Here is a 21,355-nt window from a genome sequence, read left to right as displayed (position 1 = left end):
AGAGAACCAAAATCTGTGAGTTTTTAAACTATGAGGGGGGGTCACTGAACTAGCTGCTGAAGGGAACGGGGTGATGGGGGAGCTGTTTGGAGATGGGGCTTCTCTGCATGTGAGGAAAGAGATAGGCAGCAGCATCCTGCCCATGGCAGGGGCTGGAGAGCCAAGCGTGGAGGATGCAGGCCCCACAGCTGCAGCAGCCGGCGTGGGGGTGGGGGAATAGAGGCTGGATGAAGAGCTGAACATTGGTTGCCAGGAAATTCAGTAACCCATCCACCCCAAAACCTAGCCACTTGTTTTTGTAGGACCTGCACTATTTGGTGCTATGCTGGCAAGTTCCAGCCCTGCTCCTAGCACAGTGCTGATGTGATTGATAGGCCTGGCCCACAGAGCAGCACAGCACAGAAAGCAGCAACAATTCTCATGAGCCTTAAAACAAAGCAATGCTTGTCAAACCAGGAGAGACCAAACACTGCCAGGGATGAGGTTTCATTTCCAAGTGTCTGGTGGGATGGGGTGGTGGTGGGAGGGAGACCCACAAAGGAACAGAGGCTACACCAAACACATGTGGCCACAAATACACAGCAGTGGATGGACCATACTGTCCTTCCTGACTGGCCCAGCCCCAGCCTGTAATTACACCAGAGAAATCCCACATGGGTCAGTCTGCCCGGCTCAGGTCCTGGCCCCTCAGTGTGGTTGGGATGTGCATCTCACAGAGGACAGGGTGATTAGCCCAAAGGACTGTCATTGCCACTTGGGCCCCAGCCCATGTCAGGGCACCTGGCTGCACAGCACAGCTCTCTCCTACCTGTATGGCGCTCACTTCAGGGCTGTCTCACAGCTCCTGTGTCTGCTGGCAGCACCAGCGGTGAGCGAATGGTAACCATGAATTACTGCGGGGGGTGGGGGGGGGTGCAGAGGTGATGCTATCTCTGGCTGTGTTTATACACGCAGCATGATTAATCCTCACGCTGCAGGTTCACGGAGGCCACACAATCCCCAGGGTGAAAGCGCCAGAGTGCTAGCAGGGGTTGCATGGCTTGTGCCCCCTGCGCTGCAGCCAAAGTTGGCTGCATGCAGGTCCCACAGTCCCTAACAGGGATAAATCAGCTCATGCCTTCTAATCCACTCTGCCTCTCTGGCTGCCGCAGTAATGGAGCTGTAGCCTGTTTCTCTCCTGAGATGAACAGCTGGACGTGTCCACAGCGGAGTCTTAACTGAATGAGATGAGCCCCAGGAAGCCAAACTCCATTAGTGCCAGAGAGCCTCTCGAAGGGACACTTGGGACTCTCTAATCTGATTGGCTCCAAGCCTGGAGTATCCGGTGGCAAGTTTGCCGAGTACTATTTAATTAGGTAGGAGGCTAATGCAATGCTGTTCTGTAGGGGCAGGAATTCCTCTGTGGATGAGGTGTCCTGGGCTTGGTGGGCCTGTTTCCATACTCAACTCAGTGCCCTGGTGTGGGACTGCAGAGCCACACCATGGGAGGTGCCATAAAACCGAGGTCCTAATCCTTGTGGTTGTGAAAGGCCCTATGATGCCATACATGAGAGACAAGGTATCAGCACCTGGCCAAATTCCCTGCTGTCTCCCTAACTGCCCATTGCAGTATCCACTGATCATTGACTTCCTCTTCACTTCCTGTGCTAAGCTGCTGTGTGGCAGCTATGTTCTAACCCAGGGGAGGCCAGGTCTTAGCAGTGGGCAGCCCATCCCTGCATAGCGACTGAGTATCTGGGGCCTTGTGGTGAAGAGTGCCCTTTTATCAGGCCTGGAGCTTTTATGTCAGCACATCAGAGCGGTGTTGGCCTCAAGGCCATTTCACAGCACCTCATGTCTGTCAGCAGCAGCCTGAGCTTCCCACACACACCTGACCCCACCAACATGCCACAGCTCTACCCTGGAGGGACTGGCCTAGGAGTCAGAGGAGAGGGAAATTCCTCTGGCCCATTCACCCCTTGGCCTCTCATGGAGCTACCAACAAGAGGGCTAAGGAGGGCCCATCTTGGTGGTTTTTGTGATGTCAAAACTAGGCTGCAACCCAGTAAACTCATTCCACGGCACTGGGTAGCGCTAGGCAAGCAGTCTGAGACAGAGGGCTCACCAGCTGCCCAAGTCAGCCATTTGTGACCTGTGCACCATTACATGTCACAGACAGGCTGGGACCAAACCCCAGATCCCTTGAAGTCTGAGGATATTTAGCTCCAGAACTGGCCTTTGCAGCTGGCCAGACTCCCACGCCCAGCCCTCCTGAGCCCTGGCTATGTTGAGGCCTGAGAACAGGATGAGGTGCAAAGGGTGTATTCTCACTGCATCAGTACCCCACCACCACCCAGACGTGCCCTACCCCAGCCACGGCCCCATGGTGGTGGTTCAGCCATTGGGCACCAGGTGCTGGGGAAGCAGGCTGGCTTCAAACATCATGCAGAAGCCGTGAATGCCAGCAGCACATTGCTCAAGGCTGCAGCACTGGGAACATTTATTCCTTTGCTGCTAGCAAGGCCCTGTAACTGTAGAGGCCGTGTTTTCCAGCCATTTAGCTCTAGACAGTGACACTGGGTTTGTTTTGTCACCATCTGGCTGCTAGGAGGCAGCAGTGCCCACTCCGAGGGTGCACATCACCACAGCAAACCCAGGCTGGAGCCCTCCCTATGGTGCCCCGTGCTGGAAGGCAGGAGGCTCAACGCCTGGCTAGTGTGGGAAGGGAGGAGCCTAGGATTTCACTGCACTGGGCTCTAACTCCTGCCCTAAACCTCAGTGTCCCAGCCCCATGCCTGCCTATTGCTGGAATGCAGGGCGCCTGCACTTACCCCCACTCAAAGTCAGGTCCCAGGATCCATCCTTGCCTGCTCCATGCTGAAATGCAGAAATGTGTCAGAGGCCTCGTAACAGGATTCCCACTCACCACTAGTGTGCCTGCTCATGGCTACATCTGGGAAAGTAGTTCTTGTGGCACTGGGTGCCCGCTTCTGCTTTCTGCTCACTCTGCAATAGCCTATCCTGGTCCCTCAGGCCAGGCCCCTCCCGGGGTTGCAAAGTCCACCAGGACTAGTGGCTAGCAGTGGAACCCGGGCCTGCCTGCTACACCGGACTGTAGCCTAGGGGCCCTATATCCAGCAATCCAGGACTGCTCAGTCCCTGTCCCTTGGCTCATTCCTACCCAGCCTCTCTCTCTCTTCCCTTGCCTGTTTGTGGGTTTACCACAGGAGCTATACTACTCCCTGGCTATTTCACCCCCTTCTAGCCTCTTGCTAGCTAGACTCTTACTCCAGGGCAGGATTTTAGGGCTTACTCGCTCCCTGGACTTCCTGCTTGTCCCTAACAAGCTCCCTCATCCCAGAGAGCGATGGCAGATTCCTTCCCCTGCCATCCCCTTCTGGCTTTATAGCACTGCCCTAGCCTTTCCACAGATGGGCTTCACTTGTAATTAACCCGGGTCCTTCTTCTCGCTGGTGACGCCAGGTAACCTGTCTGGCTTCTGGGGCCCTCGTTGGCCTATCTGGGCTGCAAATCCCTTTATAGGCCTGAAGCCACATTCAGTGCCAGTGAATGCTGTCACACAGTATGCACTATGGCCTTTAGTAAGTATGTACTTAAGTCATTCCAATTCAGGGCCAACACTTTGTTCTGCAGCAAGTCCCCTCTTTGGTCCTCAGTTTGAGATGCACAACGTGAGCCCTGTGGGGAGGGAGAAGCTGCCTGGGGTGCTTCTGATTTCCTACCCACAAGGATAGAGTCCTGCAGCCCAGCTGGGGAGAAAAAGGCTCAGTCTCTATCCTCTATCTCATCCATTTATAGTATCCTTTATATCATTGTTAAGAGTAGCAGGTATTGATATACAATGCATTTGTCATCTTATTGTGCTTCCTATGAAAATGTGTGTACATAGTACAGATACCAGAGATAATTCAACACTTTATACACTTGAAGGCATTCAGAGATCGGTAACAGAAAAATGGCACAATATCAAGGCCTAAATGCTACTGGATGGGTATCTACACTGATATGCCGCATACAGATATATATATATGTACACACATATATATATATAGTAATATATATTATATATTATATATAAGAAATATAAAATGAGGATGATATAGTAAAAACAGACAAATAAAAAATGATAAGTTTCAACGGGTGAGCATCAAGGTCAAATCCAAATCCAAGCCCCATCTTTAAAAGCTTTAGAGCGCGAGAGTGAAAATAAGAAAGAAAGAAAGAAAGAAAGAAAGAAAGAAAGAAAGAAAGAAAGAAAGAAAGAAAGAAAAGGAATGAACCCGCACTAAGAAGCCATAAGACAATCTCTGGACGTGGCTGACCCGTTTGTCTTTGGGCAAGTGCTAGATACAAAGGCCTGACCCCGGTTCCTAATTTTGGTCAGGAAGTAAAATAATAATAATCATAAAGTAAATAAAGATTAGAAAAATAATAAAAATGACATTGCAAAAGCTCTTTAAGCTAAGTAGCACTTCAGCCCTGCAGAGCTGTCACTTGGTGGAGGGTGCAGGGTGGGCACGAGAATTCTGGGGCTGGCCCTGACAGTGGAACAAAAGGATGGAGGCAACCCAGGCAAGGTCTGGCTCTGGAGTTCCTGGCCTGGCTGCGGAGGGGGTTGGGTTTGTTACACACAAGTCAAACTGACCTCACAGCTCCTCTCCTCTATGTACCAGCATCCCATGGAGGGGCTATGACTGGGCTGGCTCCTCCCACACAGCCCAGCCTATGGGCACTAGTAGCAGAGACTCTGGGACACAAAGGGCCAAGGGTGGCTGTGAACAACAGGCACCGCTGAAAAACCAAGCCCAGAGCCTGCCATTTTCAGTAGCTGCCGGTAATTTGGGAATTTCATCTGGAGAAGTTGTGGGGGTGGGGGGAGGGTCTGTGGGTCATTTCAAAAGGGTGGGTGTCTGAGAGTCCCCAGAGGGTTCTGCTTGATGGAGGGCTTGGCTCAGCTGATATTGGCAGAGCTGAGGGCACAAGCAGGATCGTGTGGACAGGATCTGTCCTGCTGGAAGCCTCCTTCCATGGAAAGTTAGCTCAGCCCATGGGCATCAGCTTCCACAGCCAGCTCTGAGCCACGGGCTTCCCTGGCGTCAGGCTGTTCCAGAGGATGCCTGGCTTCTGGCTGACTCCATGGCAGATGGGAATGCAAAGCCCTACATTTCCTGGGACAGCACCTGCCTGGAGGACATGTGACCGGCCTGGGAAAGGCATGGCTCCCCCCAGAAAACCCCTGTGTCTGACTATCATAGTGCAGCTCTGGAGTGTGGGCTGTCTTGGGCAGGCTCCCCTTCCTGGCCGATCCCACCTGCATGGGAAGTGGCAGCACGATCAGTGTGAGCTTCATCCATCAGCATTTCCTTTGCCTGTCATGCTGACCCTAGTGCTCCCCATAGCACATCCAGCCCCAGCTGCCTGGCTTGGCAGGCTTATCTGGAAAGGACTGTGCAACAGCGGGGGCTTATGGGCCTGAGGGGGATTCTCCCCTTTACGTGCCCCATTAGCTATGAGGCTTCTGCCTTAGGGGAAAAGGAGGCTGAGGCCTCTTAGGGTTTTTGGAAAGTCCTCCTTGACCCTGCAGCATGGCTACTGTACGGGCCTCATTCCCCTCCCCCACCCCAAGTTGCAGTCTTTGGCGCTGTCCACACACAGGGGCCTTTCTGGACGCCTCTGGATTGTGTAGGTTCCAGATGTGAGAGTTTTGGGCAGGAGACTTCTCTGGGGGTGAGGCATGTGGAGGAGGGTGGTGGTGAAGGAAGGAAGAAGGCTGTGCTTGCTCACAGGTGGGGCTATCATTACCCCAGCTCAGTCCACAGAGCACCAATCGTGGTCATGTTGGAGGGGACAGGAGCCAGGGGAGACCTGGGGGCATCTGCCCTTGAGCTGAACCCACAGCCAGGGAAGGCTTCCAGGGACCATCATGCTCAGAGACTCAGTGCCAGGGGCAGGGGACTAAGTTCAGAGCAAGACTGTGGCTGCTGAATCGGCTGCAGTGCACCTGCAGTGTAGACACACAGCAGAAGCTTCTGGGATCCAGCTCTCACCATCAGCCTCTCCCATCCACACTGGGGGTGAAATGCTGAAAGAGGGGCCCAGGCAAACATGCTGCCATAGCAATGGGGCCCCTGGCTCAGAGGACAGGCCCCGGGGGCTCCCATCTTTGTGGAGGTGATGCTCCAGTACTAACAGATTCCCCTGCTCTGTGGAGAGCTGGCTCAAGCTGAGCGCAGGGACCAGGCCTCCCCGTGCTCACTCATAACCCTCCCCCCACCAAGTCTCTCTCCAGTGCGATGCGTGGATGTGGGATAGACATGGAAACCAGGTAAATGGACAGGAATGTGGAACATGGGAGAGGGGTTACTTCCCCCAGTATGACTGCAGCCAAAGAGCTGATTCTTCTGGGCTCCTTCCTCTTTTTAGTTAAAAACAAATTGAGGAGCCAAGGAGGAGCAGGCCAGGTCCTGTGGCCCAGCCCGGTCCGTGTGTAGCTCCAGCACAGGCTGCAGAGTCAGAGCTGTGTGTTGGGGGGTGGGACCGGAATGTCCAAAAGTCTCTAAACTATGGGGGGGGGGAGCAGCTGGCGCTGAGTCTGTATCCAGGGTCAGAAACCAACCCAAATGCCTGCCACCTGGGCCTAAACCTGAGGCCATCACTCTTGTTAATGTCCCACTGTGGCGAGGAGCAAGGGCCCCTAGGTGTGTCCCCTCCACGGACGCCCCCCAGGGACAGGGGCTGCTCTCCGGAGGGCTTTGGTAGTGTACGTTGTACATCTGGACGTCAGTTAGCAGGTGAAGTCCTCAAACGTGCCCCGGGCCGGGTGATGAGGTAGGATGTTGGCTGCATATGTCATCCCGGCTGGGTGGCCCCTTAGGCTCTCGCAGGGATTCTGGGGGCAAGGGAGATGAGGGAAGGAAAGTTAAGCACGGCAGGTGCCGAGCGCAGGGAGAAGAGCAGATGATACAGCAACAGCATCATGCAATCCCTGATAGAGGCAAGAGTCCAGCCCTCTGGTAATCACAGAGACCAGAGGCTCTGGCAATATTTGGGGAGCCTGGCAGCTCCAGGGATGCCCCCAAACCACTTAGTGCCCTTGTCCAGGGAGCCCCAGAGCATAGGAGATCTCCATAGATCTGGCTGAGTGACACCACCTCCCGTGAACAAAGACCCTGTTTAGAGATGGGCTGCAAGGTTTGTGGCTCTTCTGTAATGAGTGAACCAGCTCCCTAGGCCCAATGCCCTGGAGCTTGGCGGATCTGTGCATCTGGGTCAGAACTTTCTGGCTTGGGGCCATGGCCCCAAGAGAACCACAGTTTTCAGCTATTTTCAGCAAGTCAGTCGGCACTGAACTCCGGTGCCTAAATACCATGGTGACTGGCACTCTAGCAAGACCTGGGCAGTTTTCTATCCTCTCCCTCTCCAAAGGCTGCTAGCTACCACTCCAGGCAGTCCCAGAGGACAGGGGTCTGGGCACTGGAGCATGGGGTCCCAAGCTGGCATGCTCAATGCCCTGCTGTGGATCCCAGCCATGTCCTTTCACTGCAGGTTGCTCCCCAGCAATCCCCACAGCACAAAGGTCGTTCCCACAAGCCACTTTCTCAGCAGCCTACAGGCTTGGGGGTTCCTAACTTTGGTTTTCAAGGCAGCCAGTCCTCTCTTAGCCGTCCTTGCTAGCTCAGAGGTGAAGGAGCAGGAAGAGACCAGGACAGCAAGGATGCTAAAGGGAAGGACTGAGATGCATGTCCTATGCGTGGGGACCTTGCACAGTCCCTGGCTACCCTACAGCAGGCTCTGAACAGTGATATGGGTCTGCCTCTCTCACTAGTACTCAGCAACCTCCAAGAGAACCCCCAGCCCCAGAGGGCTCGCTGAGCGGTATGGGGGGCACTGCAGGGCAGTGTGCTGCCCTCCCCCCAATGTAGGGGTCAATAGGGATGTCAGGGAGTCTAACTGAGGCGTGGCCCAAGCCACAAGAAGAAGGGCAGGTTCAGGCACTTACATGGCGTTTCACATCGTCCATGCTCAGGGCGACGCCCTTGTCTGTGTTGTTCCTTTTGTGATTCTTTTGGCACTTGGCCCGGCGACACAGCTTGTACTTTATGACCTGAAAGTGAAAGCAGCTCCTGAGTGGGATGGCTCCCTCAGTGACCCAAAGCATCCTGCGCGCTGCTGGGGGCACATCAGGGGCAACAGTTACAGGGGGGCAGTGCTGAGGTAAGTCACATGACGAGGGACTGGTGGAAACTGCACAGGCCAGATCCTGCTCCCAGCCACAGCACAGGTAAATCCAGAGTGATTCCCCATTCTGCACTGGTTGCAGGGTAGCTGAGATCAGAAACTCACCCACAACGTATGAAGGGGCTCACAGCTCCCATGGGCAGGAGGGATTTGGGTCCCAGGGGATTGGCAGGAGGCACCTGAGGCTGGCAGCAGCCTGGGGGAGATTTCATGATGAGTGGGAAGGGACTGGGAGGGCAGAGGGGGGCTGGCAGGTGAGACCAGGCAGGGAGCAGGCAGTGAAGTGACATGCAGAGGTGAAGGGGAGGAAGGAGCTGTGGGGGAAGCAGTGTGATAGGGGTTGACCTTAGGGGAGCATCTTGGTGCATCATGGGGGATGGTTCTCAACCCCCACAGCAGAGTGGGGTTCCTGGTGATCCCTCCTTCACTCACCTCATAGGCATAATCGAACAGCTCCAGCACGGTCAGGATGCTGGCCCCAATGAACAGCCCCATCTGCCCACCAATGTCGCCTGGAGATGAGAGGGATGAGAGCCGTCAGGGCGGGCTGGCTGGGAGTGGGCGGCCCGTGTGATGAGCCTGTGACACGGACACCCCCCACCCCTCGGCCAACCAAAGCCGGAGACCTCAGGTGATCCTTGGTCCTGACCCCAGACTGCAGCTTGGTGAGCTCTGATCTGCTGGGCTGGTGAACCTACGAGCTCAGCGACTCTCCACATGGGCTCAGGGCATGGGTTCTGCACCCTCTGCTCAGTGGAAGTAGGGGAGCAAGTCCTGCCGCCTGCGATGAATGGACTCACCAGTGGCCAGGGCTCTGTCCTCCAATGTGAGATTCACTAGGAAGCCCCAGGGATGAGGCCAAGAAGCCAGGGAGCCTGCAGCCATGCCGGGATTTTCCCAAAGCACCAGGGTTCTGGGCTGCAGGTTTTGGCTCTGTGCCTCCAATAAACACCCCTCAGTATGGAGCCAGCAAAGCCCCCGGCCCTTGGGGATGGCTACGCCGAGAGGCCAAGTACTCACAGCACCCATTGACCCTCAGTCCCTCTAGGAATTGAGCCTTGACTCTCCCTTGGCCTCTCGAGAAGGGCCTGGGACTGGCTGTCAGGCTCTGCAGACCTGCCCCACTGACTCATACAAGCAGCTAGACCAAGTGGGATCTGCTCCATCTTTGGAGTACCGAGGCCCAAGAGTTTCTCCAACCAATGCAAGGGAAAGCTGGAGCAGGGCAGTTCTGGAGGAAAAAGCCTCGGAAAAGCCAAGTCAGGAGGGATAAGGTGTGTGAGTGTGGGCAGTGATCTGCTACTTGGAATGGGGACTCCACCCACTTCCAGGGGTATTTCCATTCCCCAGTCAGCCCAGAGGCAATGTTGACCTTTCCAAGCTACTCTCATTGGCTCACCTGCCTGCCATATAACCTTATAAACCAATCTCTCATTGGCTCACTTATCTTCCCCGAGTTTGATAAGCTTCTGTCGTTGGCTCACCCACCTGCCCTACCAGGGCCTGTCAATCGGGACCTCAGACCATCTTCTACCAGTGACAAATTGGATGACTCAATGCACATGCACCCAGGGGATCCTATATAATTTCTGCACCCCATGAGCCCTATTCCCTCAGCCGGCTAGACCAAACCCCAATGGCTCTACACTGAGATGAAATCTGCTCATTAAATGGATCCATTACTATTTTCCAATTAGTTTATTCAAAAAGCCCTTAAACATCTGCACTTGGGTCTGCAGGAAGGAGTCTGCTGCAGAGAAAACAGATCAGGATAGGAGCTTTGGGGAAGGACTGGTAGAGATAATGCTACTTCCCGCTCACTGAAATCTGGTTCACCTGCCAGACACGGATCACATGGTTCCCCCCATCTGCCTGGGGTGGGGTGGGAGGTAAATCGCTGAGCTGAGCCAGCTGCCACGGGCTAGGTTCAGGGGTGAGGTGTGCAAAGGGGCGTGAGTTCCATGCTGAAGGTGGGCACACAGCCATCTGAGCTGGGGGCGATCACGCTCCCACTCATCCCATGTGATGTTCTGGGACAGGTGCACCAGATTTATCCCAGTGCCGCTCACAGCCGGGTCTGTCCCCAAGGGGGCAGCAGGAGAAGCAACAGCCCTGTGTACGAACAGCTCCCACCAACCCCCACACTGAGCCTCATCCTGGTCCCACAGAAGCCAGCGGGAGTTTTCCAATTCACAGCAGTGGGATCCGGACTCAGCTACCGCATTCAAATGTGCAGTGTCTCTCGGCTCCTTGGTGTGCGATGCCTCCCACAGCACACATCACCATGTGCCTGGCAAGAGCCATGGAATTACCATCTGCCCCACCACTCCCCTGCACTCAGCACCAAAGACCCTGCCCTCCCAGGGAGCTCCACAGCTCATGCCCACTGGGCTGCTGCAGAACCAGGGTCTCTGACTGCCCTCCCTGCTTCAGCTTACCTCCAGGCATCACCGACAGGTGGGAGGGAGAGCCACAGCCCACTGGAGGTGACAGGCTTTTGGGGTTTAGTGCTGGGGGAATCATTGGAGCTGAATGGACCCCTACTCCAAGCACTCAGCTAGCGTTGCTCAGCAGTGACCACAAGGTCTGGCTCCCTGCCTGCCCCTGAATATGGAGGGGAAACATGGCTCACCCAGCAAGCCAGCCACCTCGTAGGCCTTCTTCTGCTCAATTGTCTCATAGTTCAGGGCTTCAAAGAAGATATCCAGCACCAGAAAGTTCTCCCTGCAAGAGAGGAAGGGAGTGTCACTGGATGGGGCTGGCTCTGTGTGACAGCCTGGAGTTGCTGAAGCAAATCCAGCATGGACAAAATCAGCAGGAAGCCACGAGACCAGGGAAAGGAGGCCAGGGATTAAGAACCGGCACTTGGCATCCCATAGATCTGGAGACTGGGCAGGTGCCCAGGGGGCCAATGGGGAATGAAACTCTTGTGGGACTGGCAATACGTGCAGCATCCTGGTTCCATTGGCTCTGCCCCCAGGGCTGTGGCGCAAGCCTCCTCCCCAATTACCCGATGTACTGCTCCGACTTGTTGTATTTCTTGGCCAGGTACTTGGCTGAGGCCTTGCTGGGGATTTTCACCATGGACAGCTCCTTGCCAAAACGGGTGACGTTGCAGGGCATCTCACAGACACAGTAATCGTTGTCCTTCTCCAGCAGGAAATCTGGGGGGGTGGGAGTGGGGGGGGGGAAGGGAGATGGGTGGAAAGGAGGCGAACGGAGAGAGAGAACAAAATAAAACAATAGCAGCTCATACTCTAAAGTGGTCTCTCGACATTCCCCAGACTTCAAAGCCGCCCCTGGAAAGTGCCACTCAAGTCACTTAACAGGAGAAGAAAGAGGGGGACAATTTCTGGAAGATTTCTAGGACCCTCTCCTCCCAGTTCCCACTTGTAAGCCATTCCCCTGCCCTAGCTAAGGCTCTTGGGAGGTCAATGGCAACAAAACAAACACAAGGCGCTAACAGAGCCAAATCAAAGTAGGAGAAAGAAAATCACCATCTGAAAATGATGCAAATAGAAACAAATGAAGGGGGTGGGGCAATCAGCACAGGGATCAGAGGGAGGGACAGGGGAAGAGAGAGGTGAGAAATATGGCACTCGCAGTCACATGTTACAGAAGAGTCTTTGGAGTCTGAAGGATGAATGTCAAGGGGGTGCAGGGTCTGCTGCAGCCAAGCCACCATCATTGCCAGCCATTGGCACGGCCCATGGCTGAGCCTCCATCATCGTCAGCCATTGGCAAGGCCCCATGGCCAAGTCTGATGTGGCAGTAGGGTCCTTGACAGGTGTGCAATAGGAGTGTAAACCACAGTAGCAGAGTGTGAATCTTTCTTCTCTAGTGGGTAGTCCATATATGAGAATAAGGGTCTACTGCAGCTGCCAGCTAATGGAGCTACTAAAAGCGTGTGCTTTTAGCAGTGAATGGCCAGGGTTCAACCCTGAAGACAGCTGCTGGTGATGGTCACAGGAGCACAGATACCATCAGGATGAAGACCCAGGAGGAGTCTCAAATATAGCCAGAGTCATCTTTGTCCTTTAGGGCTTAAAAAACTAGTGGCACCCCGGAGAGATTGCTTCATCTATGCATAGAGAGCCTGACAGGACCATGGCTCTGAGCTTCTGTAGTAGCAGGTGTGGTGCTGGACCCCAGGGGTAGTGGAAATGCACGCCTAGATGGATTGAAGGGCCTGATTCAGAGGTGGATAGAGTCCTTTGGTGCTACACCCCTTCCTGATGTCTAGGGACCTGCATGGGGTTGCTGGCCTCCCCCTTAGAAACTGGAATGAGGTATGAGTTACAGTAGGGATGGGGACCTTCCTTCACACACCCCACTGCTGCTGGGTGCTCTCCTTGCCCCTTGATATGCGTGGCACAGCGAGAGCCCTGTCATCCTGGAATGGAGTGGGCCCCGCTCTAGGCTCTAGGCCAGTGGCCAAACCTGCAAAGGGAGAGAGGGGCAAGGCAGTCTCACCTAAGGCCGGGTCCGCGCACTCCTTGTACTGCTCAGGGGTGCAATAGGGGGCATCGCCTGCAGGGAGACAGAAGAGCAAAGTTTCAGTTGAACCTCTGTGCTGGGGCTGGATTTAAGGTGAAGAGGCTGATCCAGTGGGTGTGGGAGGGGGAGTGGGTGGATGACACCAGACTACACGGGCCATTGGTCTGATCCAACCGAGGAGGGGGAGATACTGGACTACATGGGCCATTGGTCTGATTTGGTATGGGTGTGTGTGTGTGGAGGGAGGATAGTGAGCTAGATGAACCATTGCTCTGGTCCAGCATGGGTGTGGAGGAGAGGGGTACAGGAACAGCTAGACCAGCAATCTTATCCTGTGTGGCAGCCTGAGTATTTATTTTGCTGCTCCTTGAATTTGTGTGTTGTTTCCTAGCCTGCACCTATCCCCCACTCCCCCGGACCAGGAAACCTCTCAGTGATCTCAAACCCCTCCCCATAACATCCCATCAGGATCCTGAGCAAACAGACAGTCTTGACTTTAACACCTCACCTCGACTGTGTACAGAATCCCCGCCCCAGAGAAAGCAAGCAGCCAGAATAATGTAGGGTCTGTGATTCTGTACGTTAATTTCCATGCCTTACTTGCTACGGCCTGTTTGCAAGTGACTAGTCCCATCAGTGTAAGACCAGTGCTAAAGCCCTTGGAATAAAGGGCTAGTTCCATGAGAGGGGAAGTGGCTCCCAGCGGTGGGGGAACAGAGTAGAAGGTTCAATCCGCAGCCCCCTGGGGAGACTGCTGCCTGGTCCCCCCGCCTGCCCGGAGCAGCACATGCCTGCCTCGGGATTTATGCTGCCTTATTTATTTCCTCCAAGCCGGCTTTGGCTCTTAGACAAATACTGGGCCTGCCTCAATCTTGGTAGTGCAACTGCTACCATTCAAATGCTGATCAGTCTGGTCTGGTCTGATCTTCAGAGATGGGCTTAGTGAGGGGGTCTGTGGGCAGCATGCTCCAGAGTTAGCACCCTCCACGGAGACCTCCAAACCCACCGGGGAAGTACCTTCAGGGGCTCTCTGGGGACCCAGCATTATCTGCCTGCACACCCCAGAGGCGTAAGTTTAACCCCCAACTGCACTGCCAGAGCCCACGTGTCTGCCCATCACCCATGGTATCCTGGCTCCAGCACTGCCTGGATATGTTTCTTGATAGGCTGAGAATTGAGAGGAATTTGGGGGATTAAATTGGAATCCAGCCTGGAGCCACGGAGCTGTGCTGGAAGTGCCAGAATAGCTGGGATTTAGGGGAGGGGGCTGCAGCAGACTCAGGCCAGAGCTGCATTAATTGCAAAGGCTGTGCTCTGAGAGCAGTGGGTCTCAGCTCATGCACTGTGAGGTGCTGTTCACCTTCAGGTATTGTTTGCCCCAAAGCAGGACATGGAACAAGACAGAGCAGTGTCCTGTTGGGGCAGGAATCCTGGAGCAAGGGAAGGGGGAGGGGGGCACTGGACTAGATGGGTCACTGGTCAGCTCTGGTACAAGAAGCAAGAGAATGGACTAGATCTACTAGCAGTGTGTGGGCAGCGGGATACCTGTCGAAATGAACCCTTGGTCTGATCCACGGCAACAATGAAGTGGAGGGTTACTGGGCTAAGTGGCCCATTGATCTGATCTGGGGCAGGGAGGCACTGGGGGGATACTGGGTTAGATGGGCCCATTGGTCTGATTTGGGGCAGGGAGGCATTGGGGGGATACTGGGTTAGATGGGCCCATTGGTCTGATCTGGGGCAGGGAGGCATTGGGGGGATACTGGGTTAGATGGGCCTATTGGTCTGATCTGGGGCAGAGAGGCATTGGGGGGATACTGGGCTAGATGGGCCCATTGGTCTGATCTGGGGCAGGAAGGCATTGGGGGAATACTGGGCTAGATGGGCCCATTGGTCTGATCTGGGGCAGGGAGATGCTCTGAGCTGCACAGGGAGTGTCCTACCCGGGGCTGGTTTGGGCCTGTCCCTGTCCCCATTTGGGCTCACCTCGCATGTGCACCATGCGGCAGTTGCAGTTCTCCACCAAGTAGCGGGTCTCACAGTCAATGCGACAGGCCGCGATGCTGTAGGTGTCGTAGAACTCAGAGTCTCTGGTTATGGACTGGCAGTTACCCCAGGGCGGGGGAAGGTAGATCAGCTGGGGCAGAGCAGGGAGGAATGAGAACAGGTGCCCCACCCCTTCTCTCCCCAGGGAATGCTCCCAGAAGGCTCTTGTTGAGCACCAAGGTGGACCAGGCACCGATCAGATTAGGAGCAAGCTGAGAATTTCAGAGTATTGATTAACTAGGCCCCACAAGCCCCTGTGTCAGGCTCACTTTTCCCCATTCTACTGATTTTAAAATGTCTAATTTTAGCTGTTTAACATCCTCCTGAGATATCAATGGAATGGAAAGGGTGTTATCATCTGATATGATTATTTCATGTTTTTTCCCCAAATACAGAACAGAAACATTTATTGAACGCTTCTGCCTTTTCTGCATTATTATTGATAAGTCTACCATTTCCATCTAATAACAGACCAATACCATTGTTAGGAGTCTTTTTGTTCCTAATATATTTTAAAAACTCCTTATTTTCCTTAACTCTGCTGGCCACAGTTTTCTCCTTAAAAAGAACAGGAGTACTGGTGGCACCTTAGAGACTAACAAATTTATTAGAGCATAAGCTTTCGTGGGCTACAACCCACTGCATCCAAAGAAGTGGGTTGTAGCCCACGAAAGCTTATGCTCTAATAAATTTGTTAGTCTCTAAGGTGCCACCAGTACTCCTGTTCTTTTTAAGGAGAAAACTGTGGCCAGCAGAGTTAAGGAAAATAAGGAGTTTTTAAAATATATTAGGAACAAAAAGACTCCTAACAATGGTATTGGTCTGTTATTAGATGGAAATGGTAGACTTATCAATAATAATGCAGAAAAGGCAGAAGCGTTCAATAAATGTTTCTGTTCTGTATTTGGGGAAAAAACATGAAATAANGAGTAGCAGCCGTGTTAGTCTGTATCCTCAAAAAGAACAGGAGTACTGGTGGCACCTTAGACACTAACAAATTTATTAGAGCATAAGCTTTCGTGGGCTACAACCCACTGCATCCAAAGCAGTGGGTTGTAGCCCACGAAAGCTTATGCTCTAATAAATTTGTTAGTCTCTAAGGTGCCACCAGTACTCCTGTTCTTTTTGAGGATACAGACTAACACGGCTGCTACTCTGAAACCAGTTTTCTCCTTGTGTCCCTTTGCTTTCCTTATCAATTTTCTACAATTTCTAGCATCTGATCTGTATTAATATCAGCTTCCCCTTTGTTATATATTATTTTTAATTTTTTCATAGCTGGCTTTGCTTCCCCTCTAAACCAGGTCTTTTTTTAATAATACAGCCTTCTTCCTTGAGTGTGGGATGGTGGCTTTTAGGGCATCTAGTGGAAGTGCTGTTAAACAATTCCCAATTATCCTTAATGCTTTTCTGATTAAATTCTTTCTCCCAGCTGATTTGGCTCATGATTGTTTGTTATAATTGTCAAGAAGTGCAATGACATAAGAATGGCCGGACTGGGTCAGACCTATGGTCCATCTGGCCCAGAATCGTGTCTTCTGACAGTGCCAATGCCAGAAGCTTCAGAGGGAACAAGGCAATAATCCAGTGATCCATCCCCTGTCATTCAGTCCCAGCATCTGGCAGTCAGAGGCTTAGGGACACAAAGCATGGGGTTGCGTCCCTGACCATCCTGGATAATTGGCATTGATGGATCTACCCTCCAGGAACTTATCTAATTCTTTTTTGAACCCAGTTATAGTTTTGACCTTCACAACATCCCATGGCAGCGAGTTCCACAGGCTGACTGTGTGTTGTGTGAAGAAGTACTTCCTTTTGTTTGTTTTAAACCTGCTGCCTATTAATTTCATTGGGTGACCCCTGGTTCACGTGTTATGTGAAAGGATAAATAACACTTCCTTATTCACTTTCTCTACACCATTCAGGATTTTATAGACCTCTATCATATCCCCCCCGTAACCCTCCAGGCTCCCGGAATGCTGCATCCACCCCTTCCCCCCGCTTAGTATTTCTTCTCTGTCTGTGTCAGACAGAGGCAGCTCAGGGGCTGCCAGCACAGAGTGCCCAGCCCAGTGCTCTCCTGCCCCTCACCCGCTGCTCCTGGCAGGACACAAAGGTCTGGAATCCAGGCGCCACCCCAAAGCCCAGCTGGTCAATTAAGGGAGGTTCATCCTGGCTGTGAATCTGCACTTTGATCCCAGCTTCAAACGAGGTCTCATCTGCAACAACAAAAAAAGTGGGAGCTGAGTATCTGAGAGGGCTGGGGAACCCAGGCATCCTGTGGTGAGAACTCCCTGGAGCCCATTTCATATCTGGAGGATACACCTATTCTGCTCTCCCTCAGGGCATATGTTAACCTAGCTTCAGAGAGGTTGTCCTGTCTGTAATGGAGCCTGGTGCGGAATTAACCCCGTCCCTGCCAGTGTGAAGAGCCCTTTCAGGCCTGGACGAGTACAGAGCCATGGGACCGTCTCAGAGGGCACCAGAAGTTCCAAGGATGAGGGGTCCAACTCCACACAGGTGTCACCTTGTTGCCATCTACAGCTGTGCAATGCAGGCATGTGACACACACAGTGGCGTGAGTGAGGGGAGGGATCTCATTTGGTCACATCTCGCAGTCGCTTTGCACAGGTGAGAATGGCGCCACCAGGTCAGGGTGAGCCAGGCCCTCTCTCATATCCCTGCACGGGTGAACAAAGTCAGGATTCCCCTTTTAACACTGAATATACCCTGAGCTCGCTCCACGGGCTTCAGTGGGGTTACTCCTGATTTACACCAGCTTGAGAGCAGAACTGGCCCATTCTTGGTGCCTTTCACACAGGGACCTCTAACTGCCTTGGAAAGATTAACGAACAGAGACTCAGACCACCCTGGGACGTGGGTATTATTCATCCCATTTTATAGATGGGGAAACACCACAGAGAGGGGGAGTGACTCACCCAAGATGATAGAGGTGGGAACAGAACCTAGGAGTCCTGACTCCCAATCTCCTGCTCTAGCCTCTAGAAAACCCTGCCTCTTAGATCTGGGACACAACCCAGGAGTTCTGACACCTGGTCTAACACGTTCACTCTCATCCTACCTTCCCCAGTGGGTTTCAAAGCTACAGATGGCAGAGGCGGGTTTCTGTCTGGGCAAGTCCCTCCTGCCCAGCTGCCTGTGTAACTGTTCTGGAAGGATGCTGAGATTGGGTGAATGTTTCACTGATGGGGCAGCCGGTCATGCCCATCGCCACATGCGTGTGGCCAGATCTGCTCAGGTCTGGGGCTTCTCCTCCACCCAGCTTTGCAGTGTGTGTGTGTGTGTCTATCACCTACATGACAATCTCTCCAGTGTCTGTCTTGGGGAAGAATTCAGTGCCCGTTCCCTCTCCACTAGTCCACAGCCTCAACCCTGCTCTATATGCCCCTCTCTTCCCCACCTGCTCACTGCACCCCTCCCTTCCCCCCACCATACAGGAAGTGTTGTTTCAGGCTAGGTGGGGGTAGGGGCTGGGGCTCCTTAGGTTTATTGCATGTGCCACCTTCCCACCTGCATGCATTCCTTCCTTCCGTCTGCTTTCCCTCCCTCCTAGCCCCTCCGCTCCCATTCTCTTCTTCCCCACCACCCTCCCACTCCATGGCCCTGGGAGAGCAGCAGGGAAGTGGGTGGAACTATTTATAGACAAGTGCTGCTTAATTTAAACTGGCAGGCAGTTGCCATGGCAAATAATAGAGGTAAGAAAAAAGGAGGAGAAAAATAGATTGACAGCAAGAAAAATGGGAGGACCTGAGAAGATGGGAGCCTAGGGGTAGGGTCATGGGGGTTGGGGCTGCTGGAGACAGGGCATGGCAAGGGCCCAGCTCCAGGGAGACAACGCATGGGCCTTTATGGGGCTAGGGCTACCTCATGGGAACCGGCTGCAAGCAGCCCCAAGTGACTGCGCCTGTCCCTTCTCCAGACCCGTCTGACCCTCCGCCCCAGGCATTATTATTGCTACTGTGGGGTACTCAGAGGGTTCAGCTGGACACTGCTGTGCCAAGCTGGGCCCCCCAAACCAGGCCAAACCAGGCCCCCACACACTATGAACAACAAGCCATGAAGAGCTGTCATGGAAATACAGCTTGTCAGGAGACAGAGACGGGGAGGTGTTGGCAGAGTGAGGTCTGGCTGAGAGGCAGGTGGTTGAATGGATAGGTATCAAGGGAGTGGTGATGGCCTGCCATTGGACTAGGGCAAAGTGCTCTGGGTGTGGAAGCAGAGGTGCCCATCTCCGCATGGGGCAGGGAGGGAGTTGCAGACACAGCTGCTCCAGCCAGTGCTGCTGCTGCTGGAGGCCAAGGGACAGTGGTCCTGTTACCTGTCTCCCCCCAGACAGGCAGGTACTCGTCTTGCTGAATGTCCAGCATGATCTCCAGGCCATTGCCGGTGCCACCCTTCATGGTGATGCGCCGGGGCTTCCCATCCTGTCCGGAGTTGAATGTGTAACACTTGCCATAGCGTGTGAAGACCTGAGGGGGACAGAGAAGGGAGGGGACAGTTAGACACAGAGCTGGCAGGCCCAGACCCTATCACCAGGCTGGGTGTTAAGCGGGGACCAAACCCATTGACTTGTGCCCAGCCAGTCAGTACATCAGGGAGTGACAAACACAGGGTGTCCCTGATTGGAGCTCAACACCCCCACCTTCTGCATGCTCACTTCCCATTGCAAGGTCACCAACCGGGGACACTCCCCACCCCCATGCATACTCATCCCTCATTGCAGGGTCACCAGTTGGGGATATTCCCCCCATCACAGAGTCACCAACCTACCCCCCACATACCCCCCCATTGCAGGGTCACCAATCGGGTATACCTCCTGGATACTCACCCCATAGCATGGGGTCACTGATTGGGGACTCCCCCACCCCCACTGCAGGGGCACCATTCAGGATCTGTTGTAATAACTGGGGCCTGATAATTCTACCCCAGTTGTGAGCTCAACTGTGGGAAAGTTATAAACTGGTCCCATCGCTAATATCCAACATTAATGGGAAAAGGGGCAAAAGGAGACAACAAACTGGATTACTGCAAACCAAAAGGTCAACTGAGATTGCCCCAGGAGGGTGTTAAAAGCACATGTGCTAAACAAGAGATGTGTGGGACTGGAAATCAATGGACAAAATTGGTGTGTCAGAAATTAGGCTTAACTGGTGAACAAAGTAATGAGGGGATGGGCTATTCCACTCATTATTCCCTTTTGGGGGTCCTTAAAAAACCTTTGTGGTGATTCTCAAGCTGGCTGCCTTGCTGCAAGATGGGTGGACTGCAAGTGGGACCTTTACCATTATGGCTACCATCCTCACCATCTCCTAGGTCCTCAACATCAACCATGACACTCTTGGGTCTTTGCCATCCTGACCCAATGATGTCCTGACCAGAGAAGGGGACCCAGATGGCAGTGCCACCTCCACCAGCTCTGGCTAACTCTCCACCCAGGCTGTGAGATTTTGGTTCCTGCTGGCACCCTTTCCCCGTGTCTGTTTTGTCAAAGCAGGGAAAGTCTGTAACTCAGAATTGGACAGCAGACCTAGCCCTTTCTTTCCCACCAAGGACTGTCCGACAAAATAAAAAGATTCTAACCAATATCTCTCTCTGAGAAAGGGACTGGATAGGTTTTGATTATGTTTGTTCTGCATAACCACTCAGTTGTGATTCCAAAAATACTTGTATCTCGTTCTGATACCTTTTCTCTTGTGAACACTGATACATTTTTTTCCAAATTTTGGCATGAATTTTCCAGTATGTTTGGCCACGGGACTAAGCAGGTTGAGGTCTCTACACTTAAAATCCTGGAAGCAGTGATGAGGGGCAGTCTCCAGGCTGAACTGTCTCACTCGGCCCCTGAGCCCTATTAACTTCAGTGGGAATTCAGTGCCTCGCAGTATCAGGCCTTTGTGGGTCAGCTTTTGTCCCAGTCACTTCAGCATCACAGTCCAGGGTATTCCCTGGGGACCCTGCCCCCATGTCCCTCATGGGGGGCTCCTGTGTCCCCTCTGCTCCCTCCTTGGTATGCATTTGCCATAACCCCTATTTATCTCCCCAGGGCTCCTCTCCTCTTCCCACACCATTGCATTCATCTCTTCCTCAGCAGCTGGGCACTCCCCATCTCCCTTCATGTCACCTCCTAGGTGGGACTCTTTCACTCCTGGGACTCATGGCTTTCCTCCCCTGCCAGCCCTGTCCCCAGGGAGCAAGGAAGCAGAGACGAAGCCAGTACCATTCTTCAGCTAATATCACCAGGAGCTTCCAGAAGGGGCGGCACAGCTCCCATCAAAACCGAGATGCGGAGCAAGAGGAGTGGCAATGTGTTGAGATCAATTCAAAGCTAAGGGGCTTCCAAGGAAGGGAGTTAATCAGGCATGGACAAGACCTGTGAGACCCCATAATGGTGCAGGACAGGCCCTGCTAGGTCCTTCTCCAGCCTTCATTTCCAATGTGCCAAGTGATGGGGCTCCCCCATGGGAGACTAGCTGTGACTGGGATGTCCCAGTAGGGGCCAGCTATGATCACTCAGTTAGGGTGAACTGCAAAGAATGGGGGCAGACAATCCCCA

At 53.4% G+C, this 21,355-nt stretch overlaps 1 protein-coding gene across 2 annotated transcripts in view; it reads right to left on the bottom strand.

Annotated features, from left to right (window-relative positions):
- Nucleotides 1-4,244: 4,244 nt before the first annotated feature.
- The window catches only part of ASIC1 (acid sensing ion channel subunit 1), a 102,567-nt gene continuing 85,456 nt past the window's right edge, over nucleotides 4,245-21,355 (bottom strand). For both annotated transcript variants that reach the window (XM_034791733.1, XM_034791732.1), the window contains 9 exons: nucleotides 19,121-19,271; nucleotides 16,873-17,000; nucleotides 14,722-14,872; nucleotides 12,712-12,768; nucleotides 11,249-11,402; nucleotides 10,871-10,962; nucleotides 8,671-8,750; nucleotides 8,000-8,104; nucleotides 4,245-6,889 (listed from right to left, as the gene is read on the bottom strand). In XM_034791733.1, coding sequence (XP_034647624.1) covers nucleotides 6,785-6,889; nucleotides 8,000-8,104; nucleotides 8,671-8,750; nucleotides 10,871-10,962; nucleotides 11,249-11,402; nucleotides 12,712-12,768; nucleotides 14,722-14,872; nucleotides 16,873-17,000; nucleotides 19,121-19,271 — 1,023 coding nt within the window. In that variant the 3' untranslated portion in view covers nucleotides 4,245-6,784. The remainder of the gene's footprint in view (nucleotides 6,890-7,999; nucleotides 8,105-8,670; nucleotides 8,751-10,870; nucleotides 10,963-11,248; nucleotides 11,403-12,711; nucleotides 12,769-14,721; nucleotides 14,873-16,872; nucleotides 17,001-19,120; nucleotides 19,272-21,355) is intronic.

This window comes from Trachemys scripta, chromosome 16 (assembly GCF_013100865.1).
Source record: "Trachemys scripta elegans isolate TJP31775 chromosome 16, CAS_Tse_1.0, whole genome shotgun sequence".
Lineage (NCBI taxonomy): Eukaryota > Metazoa > Chordata > Testudines > Emydidae > Trachemys > Trachemys scripta.
The sequence above is the reverse complement of the archived record's forward strand: the minus strand, read 5'-3'. Positions and strand labels throughout refer to the sequence as shown.